Consider the following 20,818-nt stretch of genomic DNA (forward strand, 5'->3'; position numbering starts at 1 on the left):
TACATGCAGTGACCTAACTGCTAAAATCATGACCTTCCATGTGAGGACCGCACAGACTCTGCTAGAGCACATCTGGTTTTTTTAATACTACCTTGAATCCATTTTGCCCTGAATTTTCTACCCATCTATTCTTCCTTATATATTGAAAACACGTATTTGTAAATTAAACCTAAAAAAATGTTACTGCTTAGCAGCAAAGAACAACAGATACTTACAAATCATACTCAGCTTTAGCATTCCTAAATTTCTCACCCACAGTTTTATGAACTTAAGGTCTATTTTCAGTTAGATATTAGTTCATCATTTGGTCTTCCAAGCCACCACCAGCTTTTCTATTTTTAATGAAGATAAAGAAAACATCATTTTTACACATTAATAGTTCTCTGAATTTGTGATTTGAGCATTTCCAATAACAGGCAGGCATATATAAAAACCCACCTGGACAACTTGCTGCATAACCTACTGTAGAGAACCTCCTTTAGCAGGGGGTTGGACTCAACTACCTTCCATAGTCCTTTTCAACCCCTATGAATGGTTTCCACCATGTCTCTGGACAACCTGTTCCAGTGCCTCACCACTCCCACTGTGAAAGACTATTCCCTTATATTCGACCTAAAGTGCTCAGTCAATCAGTCTCTTATGATACAAATTTATTTAAGCAAGGAACCAGAAACCAGGTTTCAGCCACATAACAATGACAGTCCTCAGTGATGCTGCAGCACAGCTTACCACCATCCATCCTTATGGTCTGAAGTAATCTCCCTAACATGATAAACTGAGAATTGCTGTTTAGGTTTATTCTTCACATGTTTTTTTCACACAAACACAGAAAAAACATGAAGTTTAGATGGGAGGAGATTTGAAGTTGAGAAATACAGACAGGAATTTGATACTATAGACTAGAAAGATGTACCAGTTACATGCTTCACTGAGATGCTTAGCCATATATTCCATGACGTCACACAATAAGATAAAAAAAACTGGTATTACAAATTGGCATTTGGTATGATCACACCGTTAAGTTAAACCTCCAGAGACAAGCCAGGCCCAAAAAAGAAGAGTTTATGACCCAGAGAGCATGAGACGTGCTGTTACTTAAAGAACACTTAGGAGAGAAAATGGTACAAAAACCCAGTAGACAACAAATGAATCATTGCCAACACAACCATCTTGCTTCAATCAATTATTCTGCAAGGTTAAAAAGGAATTTTGCAGTAGTGAACCAAAGCAGGATCTGTGGTGATAGGACAAGGATAAGTGGCTTCAAACTAAAAAAGGGTAACTTGAGGTTGGCTATAAGGAAAAAGACTTCTGCAGTGATCTACAAAGGTCCCTTTCCAACTCAAACTGATTATGGAAATTTTCCATACCTAGCCAATTATGTGTGTTCAGTCAGAGTTATAGCAGGGAGATTGAACAAGTATTGTTAAAATAAGTATCTAAAGCCAATGGACATACAACTCAACTTTCATTATTTTGCTTATCAAAGACCTGGAGTAAATCGATCTTAGTATTTCCAGAAGCATCCAGTTTTCCAGTGAAATATATAAGAAAAAACGCCGTATAGAATCAGTTCTAATGACTTTTTTTAAGACTGTAGAATCATGATTTAAATGTAAGTTCTTAAATCGGTTCTTATTTTATGTCATATCTTATAAACTTAAGAGAAATCTTTTTTTTAAGAAATTTACTTTCAAGTTTTTTTTCTTTTTTTTTTTTTTCTAATTTATTTATTTTACTATTAACCTTGCTTAACCCATGAATCTTCTTCACATAGAAGTATGTTGTGGTTAAGCTAAGTGAGTTTGGATCTAAATTTATATCTCAGCTTTTACAAATATTTCAGATTAATTACTATGGAATGAATGAAGAATGACACCTTAATTAGTAATGCTTCTCTTGGCAATTAACATTCTTTTGGCTTCTCTTGGCAATTAAAGTGGCAGTGGCATATCATTAAGGTCTTCAAGATTCCCTGTGCCTCCTCAGAAGCAATTACTGTGGGAAGAACTGAAAATCAGGTTCATAGCTATAATCTGTTCTCTGAGGATCTAGTAGTAGGATAAACACTTCTTCCTTCCAGAGTAATTTTGCATTAACCCACTATCATTATCCAATCAATTACTAATGCAACTTTAATGTATCATTTCTCACAAAGTTCAATTTTCATTTTTATGAAGAAACTGATTACAGACAGTTGACTTTTCAGAATTGTATAATATTAAAATAATGTAAATGAAGACACATTAGCACCTTTCTCTGCGGCAAAACGCCAGTATTCATTTATCACAATAAAATACTAGCATTTATCACGAGGCAAAATAGCATAACAGAAAATACCGCTAAGAGGCATACTGGAATAATAATAGGAAATCATTCATACACTAGTAAAAATTAAAATCAAGCCATTCTATCCTGCTGCTTATAAGATATGTGGAAAATTGCTGCCTTAATTTAAACAAGTCTTGAGAACAGGTAGTGACAACAGAAAATAGTAGCAAATGAAAGATATTTTTTGTTTGAAGTATTTTTCTCTGTTAAAATATGTTAAAGAATTATCAGACACTGTAAAAACCTAAGGACCCCAAGTTTACTCGTTTTTTTTACCCTCCCAAACATTACATCCTACTGTAATTACTTGTTTGTACAGACAAAACTTAATACAAACTGCACTAGCTTTCTTATCCCGTGGCCATGAAACTTGGAGAATGGGTGAGCATGAAGCATTCTGTTTTCCCAAATCATTTAGCCTATAAACCTGTAAGATCTTAAAAAACAAATAGCAAAAGAAACAAATAAAAACAACTCACTGCTATTCTCCCTATTCCTAACAACCTATTTTTAAGACTTTCTAATGATTATCTTAAATGTTTACAGATTCATTGTTAGTGTACTATATTCATTGTGACATGAATGTGATGGTCAAATAGGCCATCATAGGTGTCATATCTGCAATATGCCTTTCCTTTTCTGCATGCAAGATGAGGTCAACCATTTTAAGTCATTTCCATGCTTTCTTTCCTCCTAGTGCTTCCCCACCTCTTCTGTTAAAAAAAAATCCACCATGCCAAAGGAAATTTGGGCAAAACCATAACTCGTGATCACGCAGATCTAGTTGTTTTTTTCCCCATCAAAATTTTAAAATATCATTTGTTTCGGTCTTGGATCTCTGGTATCAGCAACTATCTGAATTACTGTTGATAAGAAAGGCAATCTCCTCTTCCTAAGTTAGCCAAAAGCTTAAGTCTGTTACAAATAATTGGGTAACTTCATGGAACGCAGAGTATTTACAGGTCAACAATGCCCACCCTTTCCAACTGGAAGCATTTAGCAAGTAATTTCACATTGCTGAATTTAACATCCCACAAGTTATTCTGCAGTTTGCAGGATGCTCTTTAGTTACTGACAGAGCCATCTGCAGATCATTCCGTAAGTAGAAAAAATACACTCTATACATATAAATATGTGGTGCCCATTGTGAAATGACATTAAGACATACTCTAATGTAAAAAGAGCAGCCATTTCTGAATATGCAGTGGTATCTGCTGTACTGAATTCTTGTTATCACTTCAATTTTGTACTGAAATAACGATTTAACATCTGCTTTCTTACACATGAATCTCCTTAAACATATGTACCATGACAGGCAACACTGATGGTGCTGGTGAACTTGGTGTAGAAAATAACACCACTAAGGCCCCATACTCTGGTGATGTTCAAGACCCACCTGGACACCTACCTGTGCAACCTGGCCTAGGGAGCTGCTTGGGCAGGGGGGTTGAACTAGATGATCTCTAGAGCTCCCTTCCAACCTCTACAGTTCTGTGATACTGACCTCAAATGGTCACGTGGTTTGAAATGTTTTGTTTAGATAAAGGAAAAACTACAACTCTAAATTTGATGTTCTTTACTACAGAAAACCCCTAAGATATGCCTGCTTCTGTTCATCTTCCATATTGCTGGCAACTTAGTGTATAAAACAACTCCTGAGAACCACATACAGATGAGAAAGAAGTTTTTACATTAACTAGGGCACTAGTTAAACACACTGTGCCATTGGCAGCAATGAGATAGGATAAACTTCTGTACACTATAAAATAATGGATAAAGAAAGAGACTAAATTTTGCTTAGTGCCAGATGACTTGCATGTATGCCTAAATCCCATGACGGGCTCATACAGCAGACTGTCAGAAATACAGTATATCCTGCAGTACTACAACGTATTAAAATGAGATTTCCCAAGCCAAAACCTGACATAACCACACGAAATGAGCTTTTTTGGTTTTACAGTTAGGAAATCCAGAGTCAGGTGAAGGCCGAAGCTCTCCGTGAGCAGTCAACTTTTACTCTTACGTGAGGAATGAGTGGCAGAGGAATTACCTTTTCAGCAGTGGCACAAAGGTAGTTTCCTAAATCCCACTTTGTGCATGAATTATAGCTCATCTCACAACACTGGAAGACTTGGCACTGAAAACATCAGAGGGCAATTTCTGTCAGGTATCTGTAGACACATTTAACTCCTAAAGGTACTTGAAACTCATTAGGGAGTAATTCTATCAGAAGTTGGAGCAGAAATTATAATGAAAATTGATATATTTCCATATTTCTTATAGATCTAATGTTCTTATGATAAGCAAATACTTTGTACAAAATTGCAGATGTTAAGAAACACAAATCAATAATCTCTGCTCCCAAACAATAGTATCCATACATGTTGAAGGACTGTAGCTACCATATTGAAAACGTGGCATAAGCAAAGAATCCTCACAGGGATTGCTTGAAATTCTCACAGATCTTCATAACAGCTTAGACACTGTGCTACCTATAATGATCAGTATTTATAACAAGTAAGAAACATCACTAAAAGTGAAGACAGTATTTCTCTGAAAGTCATTGTTATCTGCAGAAAAATTGCCTAACTATCTATCAAAGTAGTCTGAGTTTCACATAAAATAAATACTCAGATTTTAAAAACCACTTAGGTAGCTATGCATAATCTATACTTCTGAGTGCAACATAAAGAGAGAAGACTCCAGTGTACAATACCACCAGCAGTATCTTTTCTTCCTTCCCCTAAAGCTAATGCCTTAGCTTTCAGAAACCATCCCATCAAGGTATTGTTCCATATTGAGATGCTTTTGAGAGAGCTCTGACATAGGCTAACTACCTATATCGCTATAGTGAGGAAAGGATTCCAAATTACCTGATGTGATGTAAAGACTCATAAAATTCAAACAAGCTCAACAGTTCCCACGTGTTATTCTGCTTATCTTGCCCAGGCTTAATGTTCACAAACTGAAAAATAAGCCTACTGCCACAGGATGGCGAGAACCCTGCTCTCTGTGGTAGCAGCTAAAGTCGGTGCTCTGCTTCCCTCTTCTAAACTGGAAGCAAAAGTGTAATAGCAGCAAACAAAGCTAGATGGTGCTAACAGACTTACTTTATGCTATCAACCGGATGTGCAAAAACTTGCAGTCTTCACTATTGAGATGGTAACTGTTGTAAATTAAAATAGAAAGTTATTGCTTTTATTTAATGGAAAATAATAGTAATAGTATTACTATTATTATATTATATATTATATACTATTATTATAATATGGCACACAGTATCATACATAAATTACTAGGAAGGGTTTTTTAAGATATTTGATACATTAAGTTTTCCAGAAGTTCTTTCTCTTTGAAGGAACTTTATACCTACTGCCTCAAACTTAACTTGACATGTTAGCTTAGCTGTAAGTTAAGTATCCAATTATTTCCGTGAAAGTAAAGAAAAATAGTTGGAGTTATTCTGCTATATGTCTGTGCAGAGAAGAAGGTTTGGAAGTAGACTTAAATTCACTACTTGCAACACAAAGACCTGCCTGTTAACAGAAACAATGCAACACATGCTATAAGGATGTCAAGAATACAATCATGCTTCCTATCTGTAGAAGTAGCTCAGACTTGAACCAGAGGTTGCCCAATCAGTGCATAAGAGCTGCCAATATCATCATTCTTACTTACTTAAGTGTCCATGCAGCTCTCATTAGTTAACTTATGAGCTTGCTAGTGGCAATAACAACAGTTTATCCTGGTGACTACAACTGTGTGGCAACAGAGAAGCCAGCAAACCTGATATCCTCAGCCTGTCACTGAATTACCTATGATCTTTAGAGGATTGGTACAGAGTCCTGTGCTTCATTTAACTCATCTTTAAAACAGAGATAATGCTACCAGCCTTCCTCTCCAGTGGACTCTTATATTAGCGGGTGAAAAGTGCTACAAAAAATGAGGAGAAGATTACTTATTCTCTAATTCCGCATCTTGGAAGACTTTTAGCCCCATCCATAACCTAACAGATATCCTTTAGATCTTACACTATAGCAACAACAGGATAAATGCGGGACTTCATTCACATAAAAGGACAAGGAACTGTATTTATTGATTACAAATGCTCTCCTAAGAATATTTCAGTCACTTTCAGGTGTGAAAAAAAGAAAAACTTTTGCCTAAGTTGACGATAATCCTTATATTAAATAAACATATACTACTACAAAAACGTTGAGAGAAAATATGTCAAAAATAACTATACATTTTCAGAGAGCATAAGTTCAAAAAAAAGTTGACCTAATGATTGCTTTGCCTATAAGAGATGAAAATCTGAGTGCATAGGTAGTCATAATGAAGTGCTCATTGAACTTATATTACAAACAAAAAGTTAAAGGACTCAAAATATAACTACACAAAGTTCAACAAAGGGAAGTGCAAATTCCTGCTCCTGGAGAAGAACAAATGCAGGCACCAGAACATGCTGGAACCTGGCAAGCTGGAAGGCAGCTTGGCAGAAAGGGAGCTGGCAGTCCTAATGGACACTGAGCTGAATGTGAGCCAGCAATGTGACCCTGCAGCAAAGAAGGCCAACAATATCATGGGTTGCATTAAGCAAAGTATCACCAACAGATCAAGGGAGATGATTCTTCCCTTCTGCTCAGCACTGGGGAGGCCACACCCGGAGCACGATGTCTGGCTCCCTCAGTACAAGAGACACATGAAGTTACTGGGGAGTGCAACAAAGGGTCATGATGATGATAAAGGGGACTGCAGCTTCTCTTAAGAGAGGCAGAGAGAACCTGTTCAGCCTAGAGGAGAGGAGGTCCAGGAGAATCTCATCAACATGTATAAATAGCTGAAGGAAGGGTGCGAAGGGGCTGGAGTCAGACCCTTATCAGTGGTGCCCAGTGCAAGGACAAGAGGCAACTGACACAAACTGCAACACAGGAAATTCCATCTGAATATCAGGAAGCAGTTCTTCGTTTTGTGGGTGACCAAGGACTGGCAAAGGCTGCCCAAAGGCACTACATAGACCATCAGAAGCTGGCTGGACGTGAGCCCGGGCACACTGCTCTGGGTGCCCTTGCCAGAGAAGGGGTTGGAACAGATGAACCCAGAGGTCCCTTTCCATTTCAGCCACTCTGTGATCCTGTGAACAATTCTAAATGCAACATCACAACATAAAGCAGAATGCAAATTTAATTTTAGAAAATAGCAGAATGCCATTTAATTTTAGAAAATATTCTGTACAAGAGCTACACTTAAACATTTTACTTTGGAAGTCAAAAGTAAATAGTATTATTTTGTAATATTGTCCTGTATAGATGGCTCACTTGGTAAGAATTTCATTTAATAATAATATCTAAAAGAGTGAAATAAAAAAATGTGTTAAGTATGACTAGTTAAAAAAAAAGTGTGATAAAATACCAGTATTCATCTTACATTTCTAGTTTGAAAGCAAATACCCTTCAATAACCACTAGGCTATGCTAACAGACAGCTCAACTGACATGATACACTTTTAAAAATAACACGTACTTGATATGACATGGATATGCAAAGGTACTTTAAAAGAAAATGGATTTGAAGAATGTATTTAAAGAAACTCATCTCTTGAGTGGGTTAACCTGTCCTCCCTGGGTTTTCAACCCTAATTATGAGTTAAGGAGAGCCAAATGAGTCTTCCTGAAGCAAATGCACCCAAGCACTGCTGTTGTGGTTTGAAAGGAATAAATGGGCTTTTAGCATTTTATACAGCAAAGTTTTAGGCCACATTTTTTATTTCCTTTGATGACTTTTTTTTAGATTTGAGACTGTAGTGGAAGATATAGAAAATGAAATAACGTCTCTTGAATGTACTCTGCATTTTAAACTGGGGAAGCTTACTGAATTCTATGAGAATACACTATGAATGATGAGAAAGGAATCTGAAGTATCACGAATTGCCCATACTCAAACCTGTTCTGCAATTTCTCAGTAATGAGCAACATTACCTTGTCATTACCCAGAAAGGTAGCTGTGCATGCTACCTTTTCTAATCTACTGTCAGGGTTTAAACAGAAAAGGATTGTTACGGATCCTTTAGGTTCCCTGACACTATGATAGCACTTCACAGAAGAATTAAAAAAAATCAGAAATAGTAATATTATGCAGTAAGATGTATATAAGTAGTCTTCATTTCTTGCTCTTAGAAAGGTTTTGGCTTATACTGAAAAAATCCCAAGTTTGTAATTTTATTTGAAATTTTGTTAGTTCTTACAGCTACAGAAATTTAAAGATGGAACATGACTGTAAGGCAGGGCAGTCCAGAACATAGTCTGCGAATTTAAAATCTCAATTTAACAAGACAGCATAATTTGTAAAAATGAATTATCTTGAATAAAAACAAGAAGGGTTTTGAAGACTTTCAGCACGTCTCTCATGTCAATAACTAACTCAGTTTAAATAGGAGAAACACTTCCCAAGGAATAAAACCATGAAACCATAATTAGCGTGGGCATCTGGGCTTTACTGACTTTGAGGACTCTGAAATATTTGAGCATAGCTATTGTATCTGATGAAGAGAACTCTTATTAACATTTCTTTTAATCCCTAGTTTAATAAAATTAGTCTAATAAAATCCCTCTTTCTGCATTTAGCTGTGTGGTATGATATTAATTCCATTTTGAATGAATTTTGAGGTTTCCAGCTGTTCTTAACAGCAACAGATTGCCTTTTTCTCCAGTTAGACAATGATTAACCTTGTATGTTTGCTTGTAAACTTGGTGCTACATAGGTAACAAAAGTTGCCTGGTTCAAAGACTGGGCAAATATAAAGAATGAGATGGTTCTGAAAAATAAGCTGAAGAACTGGAACTGACTGGGGATAACCATACTAATTGCATTAAAAGCTTGTAACTGTGGCTTTACAATGAAAAAAATTGTGGCTCTGACATGACAAAAATGCAAAGGTACTGATCAACACATCCTTTTATTTTCCCCCTTTTAAATACACCATGAAACTGTGCATAAGTATCTGACTATATACAAAAAAAGTACAATGAAACAAAGCTAAAAACTCCTAGCCCTTTTTGCTATTAAGGATAGCAGGGTTGCATTCCAGCTCTTAGAGAATTTATTTTCTCCCATGGCCTGTTTCCTTGCATGTTATGCAAATGCTGATTTAGAGAAAAAATGAAGTTATTTGCTTTTCTACCTCATGCAGGTTCAGCAGAGGGCTGCAGAGCAATAATGCTGCCTGGCAGAGTGCAAGCTCTGGTCTTAGGTGTGTGCAGTGGCCACCATCTTGCTGCTCCCCTGAGCACGAGCTCATGAACAGTGTGCAGGAACCCACTCCTACCCCTTCCTTCCTTAAACTTACCCTCAAGTAAGCACGGTATTTTTATCACGTTAACCACATTAAATTACCAATATTTCTATCTGTATGTACATTTACAGCCCTATTTACACTGATTACAGCTGTTCTGTGTACGTTGTATATTGTTTATGCACCTCTGTGAAGTCAGAGTCCAGCTTGCCAAACTGAGCTCAGGAAATGAGAATACCACCAACTGCTACAGGTGGAAAAGGAAGGGGTTCCTTTGTGTTCCTCTAACAGGAATAAGAACTAGCTATTTCTCAGCTACCTTCAGAAAAACACATTTCTTTGTTTCCTGTAATGCTGTCCTTCACTCGTTGCATGTTTTCCAGCTTCTGCATAAATGAAAGTTTCTCATACAATGCTGCATCAGATCTGAACCTGAACAGGTTAATCTGTGTGATGAATCAGACAGGAATCCCTCTCAAAAATATATCAAACATTCACTTAGCAATATACCAGTCACACAGGAAGCCAAGCAAAGGCTGCAAGAGTGCCCAGGTGTCCACTTTTCCTAATGTTAAGGGTTTCTGACTTTACACCTCAGTAATTATTCTAGCAATTTAATCTTTATCCTCCAGGTAAATACCCTTTTCCTAACTCTCACTGAAACTCCAGTGCTTTCATCAGTATTTCAGTGCTGTCAGTATTTCATTAACCCTTTCAGTGGTCAACAGAGGCATCATCAACATATTTCATTTCATGTATGTTTATAGTGGAGGAGTCCATACAGGTCTCCCTCTGACTTGGTTAGATGAAAAAGCAAAAACCATTATTTGCCTGGGGAATAATGAAATCAGCGACATAGTAAAATGAAGAAGTAAGCATATGTGCCAGGAGACCAGTATTCAAATGCAACCTGAAGCAGTAACTAGAAATAGTAGATGAAAAGGATAACGATTGAGTTAAATCTTTGAAAATAATATTTGACCCTTGTAATTCTCAGACAAGAAGACATAACTAGTACGGAAAAGCTAACTGGGTGGTGAGGAAGACCCTCTGGAGACCCCAGAACAACTCCCAAATGGGTAAATCTCTTGAGAAACCAGGAGCACAACTGGAGGAAGCACAGGAGCCTTGTCTTTGTTGCTGGACCCAAGTCCAAAAAGCTGCATGTTACACCCTAATTCGGTCTGTGAGCAGAATGACTGCAGCATTATTGGTGGCCTGACTGAATGAAGGGACTTCTCAGAGTGATCTGTGGGAGAGGTGTGTGGGAGCACAACCCCTACGAGGTAGCTGTAGAACAGAGCACATCACCATGTCAAGTCACATAAAGGTTAAATGCAGCCGATGTGTAAAGTTTGTTACTTGTGCTGTTCACAAAGTGCTTTGTTTAACGTTACTGTTTTACTGATTTTAGTTATTGTTGCTCTATTAATTTCAGTCAACTACATAAGCCTTTAAATTAAGCAAGGGTTAATCAATTTCCCAGACAAAACCAATCTCAAATTACTCAGTTGCCTGTCACAACACTCTGTGAAGACATCTGATACTGTAGTTGAGTAGAAGGATTTAAAGGCTTTAGAGCCTGGAACTGAGCACTGAGTCTGAGCACTGTGTATGCTGTTTGACAGGCTGTTGAAGACCACAGCAACACTATGCCACCTCAGCAGCACTCCCTGCTTCAGCTGGTCACACAGCTTACAGCTGTGGGAGACTGAAATCACGCTGGTGGGCTAAATACAAAGGCATGCCACAACTACCAAGCTATTTCAGAGGTGGTTGGTGACTCCAAATGAATGGAGTTTGCCACTTCTGCCACAATTTCCTTTATCCACCACGTCTTCTCACCTCACAACAACCAAGCACAACAGTTCCAGAAACCAAAAGTTGCCTGAAGAAGCTGTGGATGCCCCATCCCTGGAGGCATTCAAGGCCAGGATGGACAGGGCCCTGGGCAGCCTGAGCTGGTGGGTGATAACCTGCCTGTGGCAGGGCACCTGGAACTAGATGATCTTTAAGGTCCCTTCCAACCCAAGACATTCTATGTTCCTATAATCCTCTCTGGCTCTGTGTTTGGATACCTGTGTTTACCTCAGAAGTTAGAATGCAAAGCAACCCTGATGACTGCTTTATGACATGAGACACAGCCTTGCTTACCATAGGCAATTTCACCTGCTTTTGCAGCCACGATAAGGAATGGTGGTAGCAATTGCCTGTGGAGCTGCTTCTACAAATAATATATTGCATTTAGCTTCAGAGTTTGGCAGGAAAACATCCTTAAACTGGTACATTCACAAATTTATTTCAAGAGAAAAGGAGAGCAGACAGAAAGAAAAGGGGAGATGACAGCACTGCAAATACAGCTATACAGCAATATATGATTAACCTTAACAGAAAAAAAAAATCATTTCCTAAATAACAACTTTGGCTTTTCTGTTATAAGTGTTATAAGTTGTAATATTTTAAACCAGTTCCTAATTGATGGTGTTCTTCTAGCTCTGTGTGTCAGTTAGCTCATCAACTTTCCTTACATGCCACTGAACATTTGGATTAGATGTTACTCCTGACTATTCCAAACTTTACAAATAAACCAATGCCATAATCTATCAACACATTCACATTGTTTTACAAGCTTTACGTTGTTGCTATATATGGTTAAGCACAGGCACAATGAGGCAAAAAAATAGAATACAACCTGACAGAAAATGGATACTTACCCACAGTGCTTCATGTGAGGTGGTTTATCCATTCTCACCGCCAATTTGATTTTCAAGTCACTGTCCTGGCTGTTTTTGGGGACGATCATTTTGTGCAAATCAGGGGACTTGGAGCTGTTGGATGTTGGATACAGCACTACCTGCAAGTAAAAAAACAAATGCTGAGCTAATTTTAACAAGTCCACTTGTCTTTAAGGGAAACTCTTAAGCAGTTCAGATTCTTGTTGCATCTCCTCTACTCTGAAAGACAACTTAAAAAAAATCATAATTCTAATAAAAAATCACATCCGATCATATGAATTTCCAAAATGAATGGGAGCATTTATTACAATTGGGAATTTTCATATTACGACTTGAAAAAAGCCCAGGGCCCCACCCAACCTGGTCTTGAACATCTCAAGGGACAGAACATCCATCACCTTTCCGGGCAGCCTGTACCAGCACCTCACCACTCTGTATAGTTAAACAAGAGCCTAAACTTCCACATCACTCAGAGCCCTACTAGAAACATGCCATTGAAGCAACACGCTATAGCACTATGCAACAGCAGCGATATTGCTTGAGTGAACATAACCACAGCATGCCTCTTCTTACTAACTTCAGTTAGAATCAGTAGCATTGAGAAAAGCCAGCTACAGTAAAAAGCACAGAAATCAGAGATTAATTCTAAGCACCTCTGCTGCAAAATGGGGTGTAATAACTATAAGATACTGTGTTCAGTCCACAGCAATATACAACACAAACATTTTGTTAAATTGATAGAGATGGACATAAAACCACCACAAACATGAATTTTAAATATTAACTAAAATGTTTAAATGAACTTACGGATAATTTTAGGAATCAAACATTATTTTTAGGCCACTATCAGATACAAACAGTTGAATATTTATTACCATCTCCATTTACAACTAATAAGTATTACCACTTAATTAAATTCTTAATCACAGTCACATATTTAGCAGTTAAATGCTGCTGAAATAAAATTTCTTTTCATCCTTATTATGAACACTATTTTTTAATCAATTCAGACTCTGAAGCAATCTAAACATGCTCCTTGGGAGAGTTTCCTAATACTCAGTGAGTTCTGAACTATCATCAGTCTTAAGAAGCAACATTCTTCACAACTTTTAGTGGAAAAGAATTAATCATAGATTGAATCACCATAAGGGAATTATCAAATTAATTTCTTATACACAGTACTTGTGTCACGTATATAAAAGACAGTATATTCCCCACTCTGTTATAGGAAAAGCTAAACCAAGGATTTGGGTAAGAATCCTAAAGCAAGCATAAATATAGTGGATATTACTAAGCAAAAAATGTTTCAACAGATCTAATCATATGAAGGATGACATAAATTGAAGACCTTCAGCTCTCCATGTCAGTATTTTGCAGAAGCATATTCCTGTATCCCATTAGTATCAGGAGTGCTAGCAAAGCAGAGAAGTGCAACGCATCAGCCCTAACCATGTGTGCAACCTCTGTAACACCAGTGGAAAAGCCTCTCAGAACTATTAAGTTCTTGTTACTTATAGAGACAGTAGAAAAAGCAGTATATTCCAGTTTCCATAAATCAAAAAGGTACTTTGTTTTCCATTTTACAAACACATAGCAAACACTATTTATAACCATGCCGACTCCCTCTTTCACAAGGGGCATGTTCATTTTCCTTCTGAGTAAAAGCTCTCCCTTGAAAAGCATTATAAATGTAGAAACTTTTGAGTTTTGAAATTTCAAATAGAAACAGCTTCTAGTTTGTTTCTCTCTTTAAATGCAAGATTATATAAACAGATTTATTCCTCATTCGTTGCATTTAATCACTTGGCATTCATACAGATCCATAGGTGATGTTATGATTTTTCTTCTTTTCTACAGACTGCTGTCACTGTCCTCTAACAGCTTATTACTGCTTGCGCATCTCAAACGACATCTTTCTCCTGTCAGCGTTTTGATTTTTGACTCTACAGAAGAAAATACAATCTGACAAGTGTATAATTAATCCATAACTTCAGTACTGACACTTCTTAAAAAAAAATCAGAAAAGGAATTATTTTTGAGCTTTGCTTACAAACCTCTTGCAATGAATAAGTATCTGGCAGAGTACTTGGACATGCACTGCGTTGTATCTGTATTATTATTTAAAGCAGGAAAGAACGGCAAAGTATAAGAACTAAAAAGACTAGAACACGCACACTGTATTTCAAGAACTTCATCAAACACTTTTGTCATTATGCACAAGCGCACACATACACACCCACACAAAGCATTCTGCAGGCATTAATTATCCACACAATAACCTTAAGCCTGTAAGGGCACTTCTAACCACTGAGCATTGGATCAAGTGGCACAAACTGAAGCCACAGAAACCAAAGCACTGGGCAGACTCTTCTTGATGGAAAAAAAAAATGCTGAAATTTGGATCAAAAGCATTTCCTCCATGATGACACACTGCAATGCAATCTCATTTCCACTGCTCACAGAGGAACTTTCTAGGCTACTTGTCTCAGGTTTCCTTTCAGCACTGTTCAATGGATTGTAAATGTACAGGTGTAGTTCTGGATTTATACTTCAATAAAATGGTATCAACTCTTTCTTCTCTTGAAGAATATATGTACTCACCTATAGAATATGATTTCACTCCACCTAATACTTCTAAAACATTAATAGAATTATTTCTACATTATACATCTTCATTTTTTATTTTATGCTTTGTTATTGTTCTTAAATCTGTGAATATCATCCCAGCAGATTACTCAGCAGCAATTCAGCAAACTATGAACTGTTTTATAACGATATATATTGCATCATATAACATATATAGTATATAAAAAAATATATATAACAATATGTGTTCATAATAAGTAGCCTAATGGGTAACCTGCATTAAGAAGTAATGATATTAATGTTACAGAGCAGCAAATTTGCATATTTGTGCAAGGTAAACTTCTCAAAATATTGTTTTTCCTGGATTGTGAACAATTGACACAGCATTTCTCAGCTGTACCTGTAGGATATTTAGCTAATATCATGTCATGACTTAACTAGTCAACATGCACTATAATTCAGCTGTGTAAGTCCCAACTGAATGACAATAAAAAGAGCCACTTGATGTTCACCTGAGCCAACAGTCAATCCAGCTGAGCAACTCCTAACTCTCCTCTATCTTTGGCAAATTGATCATTTCCTCCTTTAAAAAAAAAAAAAAAAAGATTTGAGGGAACAGGTTAGTTGTGCAAAAATATCCTGGAAGCTGAAACAGACTTGTGACAGCCTTGCTTTCTCAGAGCAGATAAACATACAGAAGGTTCAGAGTCAAAAGTACTACACAGAAACATCAGTGTTTTCATGGTTAAGATAAAGCTCTCGAGCTAACCATCCCTGGCCACAGCTGTCACACTGCCACAAAATAATGCAGCCTCCAGAGGGGACCAACAAGCTCAGAGGTAAGCTGAGCAGCACTGGAAGCACACTTGAGAGAAATCAAGAGAGTCAAAATAATTTCTCTGTTCTCCCCATCCCACTCTCACAGCTGAGTTCTGGTTGAGCAAATTCATCTTCTGGCTTCCTGGCTTCTCCAGTCCATTCTTCCTCTCTAATATTCAGAAGTTGCACACAAGTGCTGCAGTTACCTGCTCTTCCAACCCAACTATTGAAAAATCTGAGGAACTTTTCACTCAAATTTGAGTGGTCTAGGACACACTTTGAGATATGCTTGGGCACAGGGCCTTGGGAATGGCAGGAAGTTTGAGCAGACTACGCTGAGATCTAGCTCCCTGTCACAAACAAGAAGTGATGCAAGTAAAGAGTTGCAGCTACTCCTTAATGCCCTGGCCAACAGATGACATGCTATGTCAAGAACCAAGAAAATCCTCCTCTCCCCTTCAGTGCAGTTCATACTACACAGCCTTAAAGAAAATAAAGATAAATAAAGATGCAACCCAGGAAAAGCCTCTTAGAGTCAGACTTTTATTCTGTGTCAATTCATGCTCATTTAAAGCAAGGTAAAAGAGCAAGTACCCACAATAACATGACATTCTCCTTCAACTGTATTTATTGAAGCTTCTTCCATCATGCAACAGGACTAATAATTGAATCTATGGAAGGCTTTTTCTTTCACGATCTAAAATGAAGTGATTTGAAAAGATAACTGATGGCCGTAGGAACAGGGAGGACAGGCAAATTTTATGTTATAAAATAAACAATATTATTTGGCATATAAAAATTTGTGCTGCCAGTCATTGCCTGAGAAAAGATAACAGAAAAGTTTCTTCATTAAACACACTCCGGTTTTCACCAGTTTGAAATTAGTGCTGCAGGCCAAAAATTAATGAAGCCAGTTTGGGGAAGGAAATAGATCTCAAATAGCAGATTAGACATCCTGGAGAGTTATGCTGTTTGTGCAGCCCTGGCCCTACTTGCATAAGGGACACCTCTCTGCTTCTGACAGGCTGCTGACTCTCCTCATGTCACCTTCCCTTACAACTTGAAAGTTTGGAGCTGTTCAGAGCTACACCAGACACTTGCCCACGCACAGGTCAATGTCAGCAAAGAAGAAGTTGCTGTCAGGTGTAGAAAGAAGTGAAGTTCCTTGGAGCATCCCAGCAGCAGACTACCAAACACAGCATTCTGTTCAGGTTCTTTATGCTTCTGAGTGCTAAGTTGTCACTCACTGCCACCAGGACAATTAAACACAATCAGCTCCAGGAAAGGCCCAAGACTGGAGCCAGAGGTGGAAAAAGGAGTTAGCGCTCTTAAAAGTTACTCTCCTAGAAAATTAAAGGGGAATGACAGCTCAATCAAACCAAGGGTGCATAAAGGGATTCTGCACCACTTCCGTTATCTCATCTACTGAGAAGCTGCTTGCTTTTCAGCTACAATTGTGTTACAGCTGAAAGCAGATAATGCTTTGGTAAACAGGTGGTTAAAAAGAAAGAAAAATAAAACAAAAAACAGCATATGGATATAGCAAAGGAACATCCTAAATACTGGTGTTGAGAAAGAACTGGGAAGACTTCAATTTATGCACCCAACAGATTCTGACTGGTGCTATCTGAACACTTCCTAACAGATGATAATTGTATTAAAGTCCTCCCCAAACAACCTATTCCCCAAAACTAAGGGGAGCACGTCTCAACGGAGAGAAAAGCTCAAGAACTTCTGACAAAAGGCAGCCACAGTGAGCTACGAAGAAAAGAAATTCAAGAGACAGAACAGCTCCTCTGTGAGGCTAGTTGAGACAGCTATGGCTGTTCAGGCTGCTAGCAGCCATCCAGTACACAAAGGGGGACTGAAAAAGGAAGCGGACAGAGTATTCAGCAGAGTCTGCTGTGATAGGACAAGGGGAAATGGTTTCAAACCAGTAGTGAGATTTAGATAGGACATAAAGAAGAAATCTTTTACAGTAAAAGCATTGAGGCTGGGAAACAGCTCACCTAGAGATACACTGGAAGCCCCAGCCCTGGAGACATTCGAGGTCAGGCTAAGTGGTGCCCCAAACACTCTGATCTAGCTAGGGGCATCCCTACAGGAGTGGGAAGCAATGAAAAGAGATTATAAGGCCTTCTACTAGGACAGGAGCACACATAAAGATATTCATTAAAATTCAGTTTAAAAGCCAATACAGAATGTGGCTTACCCACTCCCAAGACCAGCCATGCCTTGAGAAGAGTACAGTTTCTGAGAAGAAATTTTGCTCCCTTGGCTGCTAACCCTTAAGCAAGGGTCACTCAGGTACATTGCATGCACCTGAACTCCCTAGGTTAGCCATGCCTTCTCAGCTGGTGCTCAACCACTGATTCAGACTGTGACCTAGGAATTCCCATATAAGGGGAGATGGACTAGCAAACCTTTAAAGGACCCTTCTGACTTAAATGATTCCATGAAAACCACTGTGAGCATAGGAACAACAACACAGAGCCAGATAATGCAGTGCTAGGTGGGGGAGTAATCCATTGCCATTTTTCAAACTTAAAGAAAAACCTACAAAACTTCAGTGATTTGTAAAGGTGATGTAGACACATGTTCCTGCGATGGCAGGCTTTAAATTAATGCATTCACAGTATAGAATCATCTCCACTCAGAAAATAAACAAAATGCCCAGTGCAGTCAGTGTTCAGAAACCAGACAGTCAAACAAGTATGGGTGCAATTTTATAATGTCTTCAAATCAATTCAAGAGGAACAGCACCAACAAAAACAAAACAAAACAACCAAAAAAAACCCCAACATACTGCAGAGCTGATTATTGCTGGCTGCAGCTGGCTGTGACAAGTCAGCTGGGAGACAGTCATTTGCTTTTAATTGAATACTCAGAGCAAGGAGATAGAAATATTCTTATATTCAAAAAATGCCAGTAATCAAACACCACCTGCTGTTCTCACATTGTGTTCACATGTGTGCTAAGCAAGCACAATGGCTGTCACTTTGAATTACTGGGTTTGAACATCTTCATATACAAAGTACTGAACAAAGAAAAGTGGCGTCAGATTCCTGAGTTTCATAAGCCACCAGCCTGATTCTTCACACGTATTTACTCCAAACTCTGCTTCCCCTTCTGTTGCATGCACAAACGCAAACATTTCTGTCATTTGTTCCTTTTGTATACATATATGTAATTTCTGAAGCGTCCAGATCATTGGGACACACATTTCAAAGATATCTGATTAATTTCTGTACATTTCCTGATTAGAACAAACTTAGCCCCAGAAACACAGCCTGTCTCACTTCTAGAAGTTAAATTCAGTGTCTCTTGGGTGCTGAGGTACGTACAATCACAGACCGTGACCACTGAAGCTCATGTTCTGCCAAACTCAGATCCAAATAACATCTTTTCTTTTCCTGTCCAGCACATTTCCCCATTTTTTTGTGTTAACAGAAAACTGAGCTTTGCTAGCCAGCCTCCAGTTACTGTGGAACAAAGATTGAAGTTTTACTTTTTATTTAAAGACACTCAAAGCAGTCAGCAGGGAGCAAGAAAAAACATCCCCTAACAAGCAAAATCATCTCTTGGTGCTCACAAATGGATTTACTTTATTTTTCAGAAGAGAGTGATGTCAGACAAGTCAATGTCAGTGTTAGACAAGAACTACCTCCTGTTGGTTAAGCACATCTTAAATGCCTTGAAAGGAGAAGTGAAACATAGGTAACAACACCCTTCTCTCACTTAGTGCTCATCCAGTAACTTCTGCAGCAGATGTCAAGTAGCCTCTAGTTTTCATATTCTATACATCTATATTTTGTACTCTTTCTGAGAATAAAGCTGTAAGTATGGGCTCCCCTTTTCCCTAAAAGCAGGAGCCTACTTCCCTCCCACTCTAACATCATCACCTGCCTCTGGAAATTAGCAGTGTCTTCTCAAACAGAGGATCTATCATGCTGAGATCATGGTCTACAATTGAAGTTAATAAGTGTGAGAGACAGCCATCACCTAGAGCAGAGCAGGGGGAAATCTTCTGCAGATCTGGGAAAATCCACCACTGGCTCCACAGTTCACACCTGAGATTTATTTGCATAAAAGCTAGTCTCTTGGTGACAGAACAAACCCTTTGTACCTGATGGAAGCTTAAAATTCAAATCATGTACTTTGATGCCACCTTCTATTTCTAGTTATAGATTAAACAGAACAAAACCTTCAACAATAACTGCAGGGTGTGAGGAATGCAAACTTCAATGCTGCAGAAAAGCAGTATAAGGTCAAGACACAAGCTTTGAAGAAGGTACTTGAGAAATGAGAACGTCCACAGCAAGCCTACCTCAGGAATGGCAGATTTCAGTTGAATTTTTAACAAAAGAAAATAAGCCAGTGAAAGAATCTTCAAGTCTTTTCTGAGCAGAAATAACCTTGCTATACTCCAGTGAGTTCCTGCTGTATATTGACCAGCCATGAAGCTGACAAAATTTATTATAAAAACTATGCTTATCCAGAGGGATCTGGCATTTTTTAAAGGCTGTCTGAGTTTAAATCTAAGGAAAATGTCTTTTACAGTGAGGGTGGTGAGGCACTACAACAGGTTGCCCAGAGAGGGGGTGGATGTCCCCTCCCTGGAGGCACTCAAGGCCAGGCTGGATGGGGCCCTGGGCAGCCAGAGCTGGCAAGTGGCAGCCCTAACCGTGGCAGGGAGTTGGAACTGCGTGGGCTTTGAGGCCCAAACCATTCTGTGATTCTATTATATGGTCACAGTGGGAAGTTTGTCTCTTACTGACTGGCAGAGCCAGCAGGAGTATTTTGGCAAAACTGCAGGTGTATATAAGGAAAAGTGTATATGTAACTGGAAGTATAAAGCAGATTCTTCACAGCTTATGTCTGTAGGCTGTGTAAGCATAGCCTCTTTTATGCTACAGAGGACAGCAGCATACATACGAGTGTCTCCACTGTATTCTAAAGGTGAATAAACTATTTTAGAAGGTATTTCTGGGGCAAGGATGAAGGCTGAACATTTTCCATAAATCAGGAACGGATTATAAAATGCAAAACTACTAAGT

General features: G+C 38.3%; 1 protein-coding gene across 2 annotated transcripts in view; it reads right to left on the minus strand.

The window, feature by feature from the left end:
* The window catches only part of CADPS2 (calcium dependent secretion activator 2), a 297,492-nt gene that overhangs the window by 131,748 nt on the left and 144,926 nt on the right, over positions 1-20,818 (minus strand). For both annotated transcript variants that reach the window (XM_065743498.1, XM_065743497.1), the window contains exon 8: positions 12,336-12,475. In XM_065743498.1, coding sequence (XP_065599570.1) covers positions 12,336-12,475 — 140 coding nt within the window. The remainder of the gene's footprint in view (positions 1-12,335; positions 12,476-20,818) is intronic.

The sequence above is a fragment of the Cyrtonyx montezumae genome, unplaced genomic scaffold (assembly GCF_038088225.1).
Source record: "Cyrtonyx montezumae isolate F1298 unplaced genomic scaffold, pur_monq_1.0 scaffold_3, whole genome shotgun sequence".
NCBI classification, from domain to species: Eukaryota; Metazoa; Chordata; class Aves; order Galliformes; family Odontophoridae; genus Cyrtonyx; species Cyrtonyx montezumae.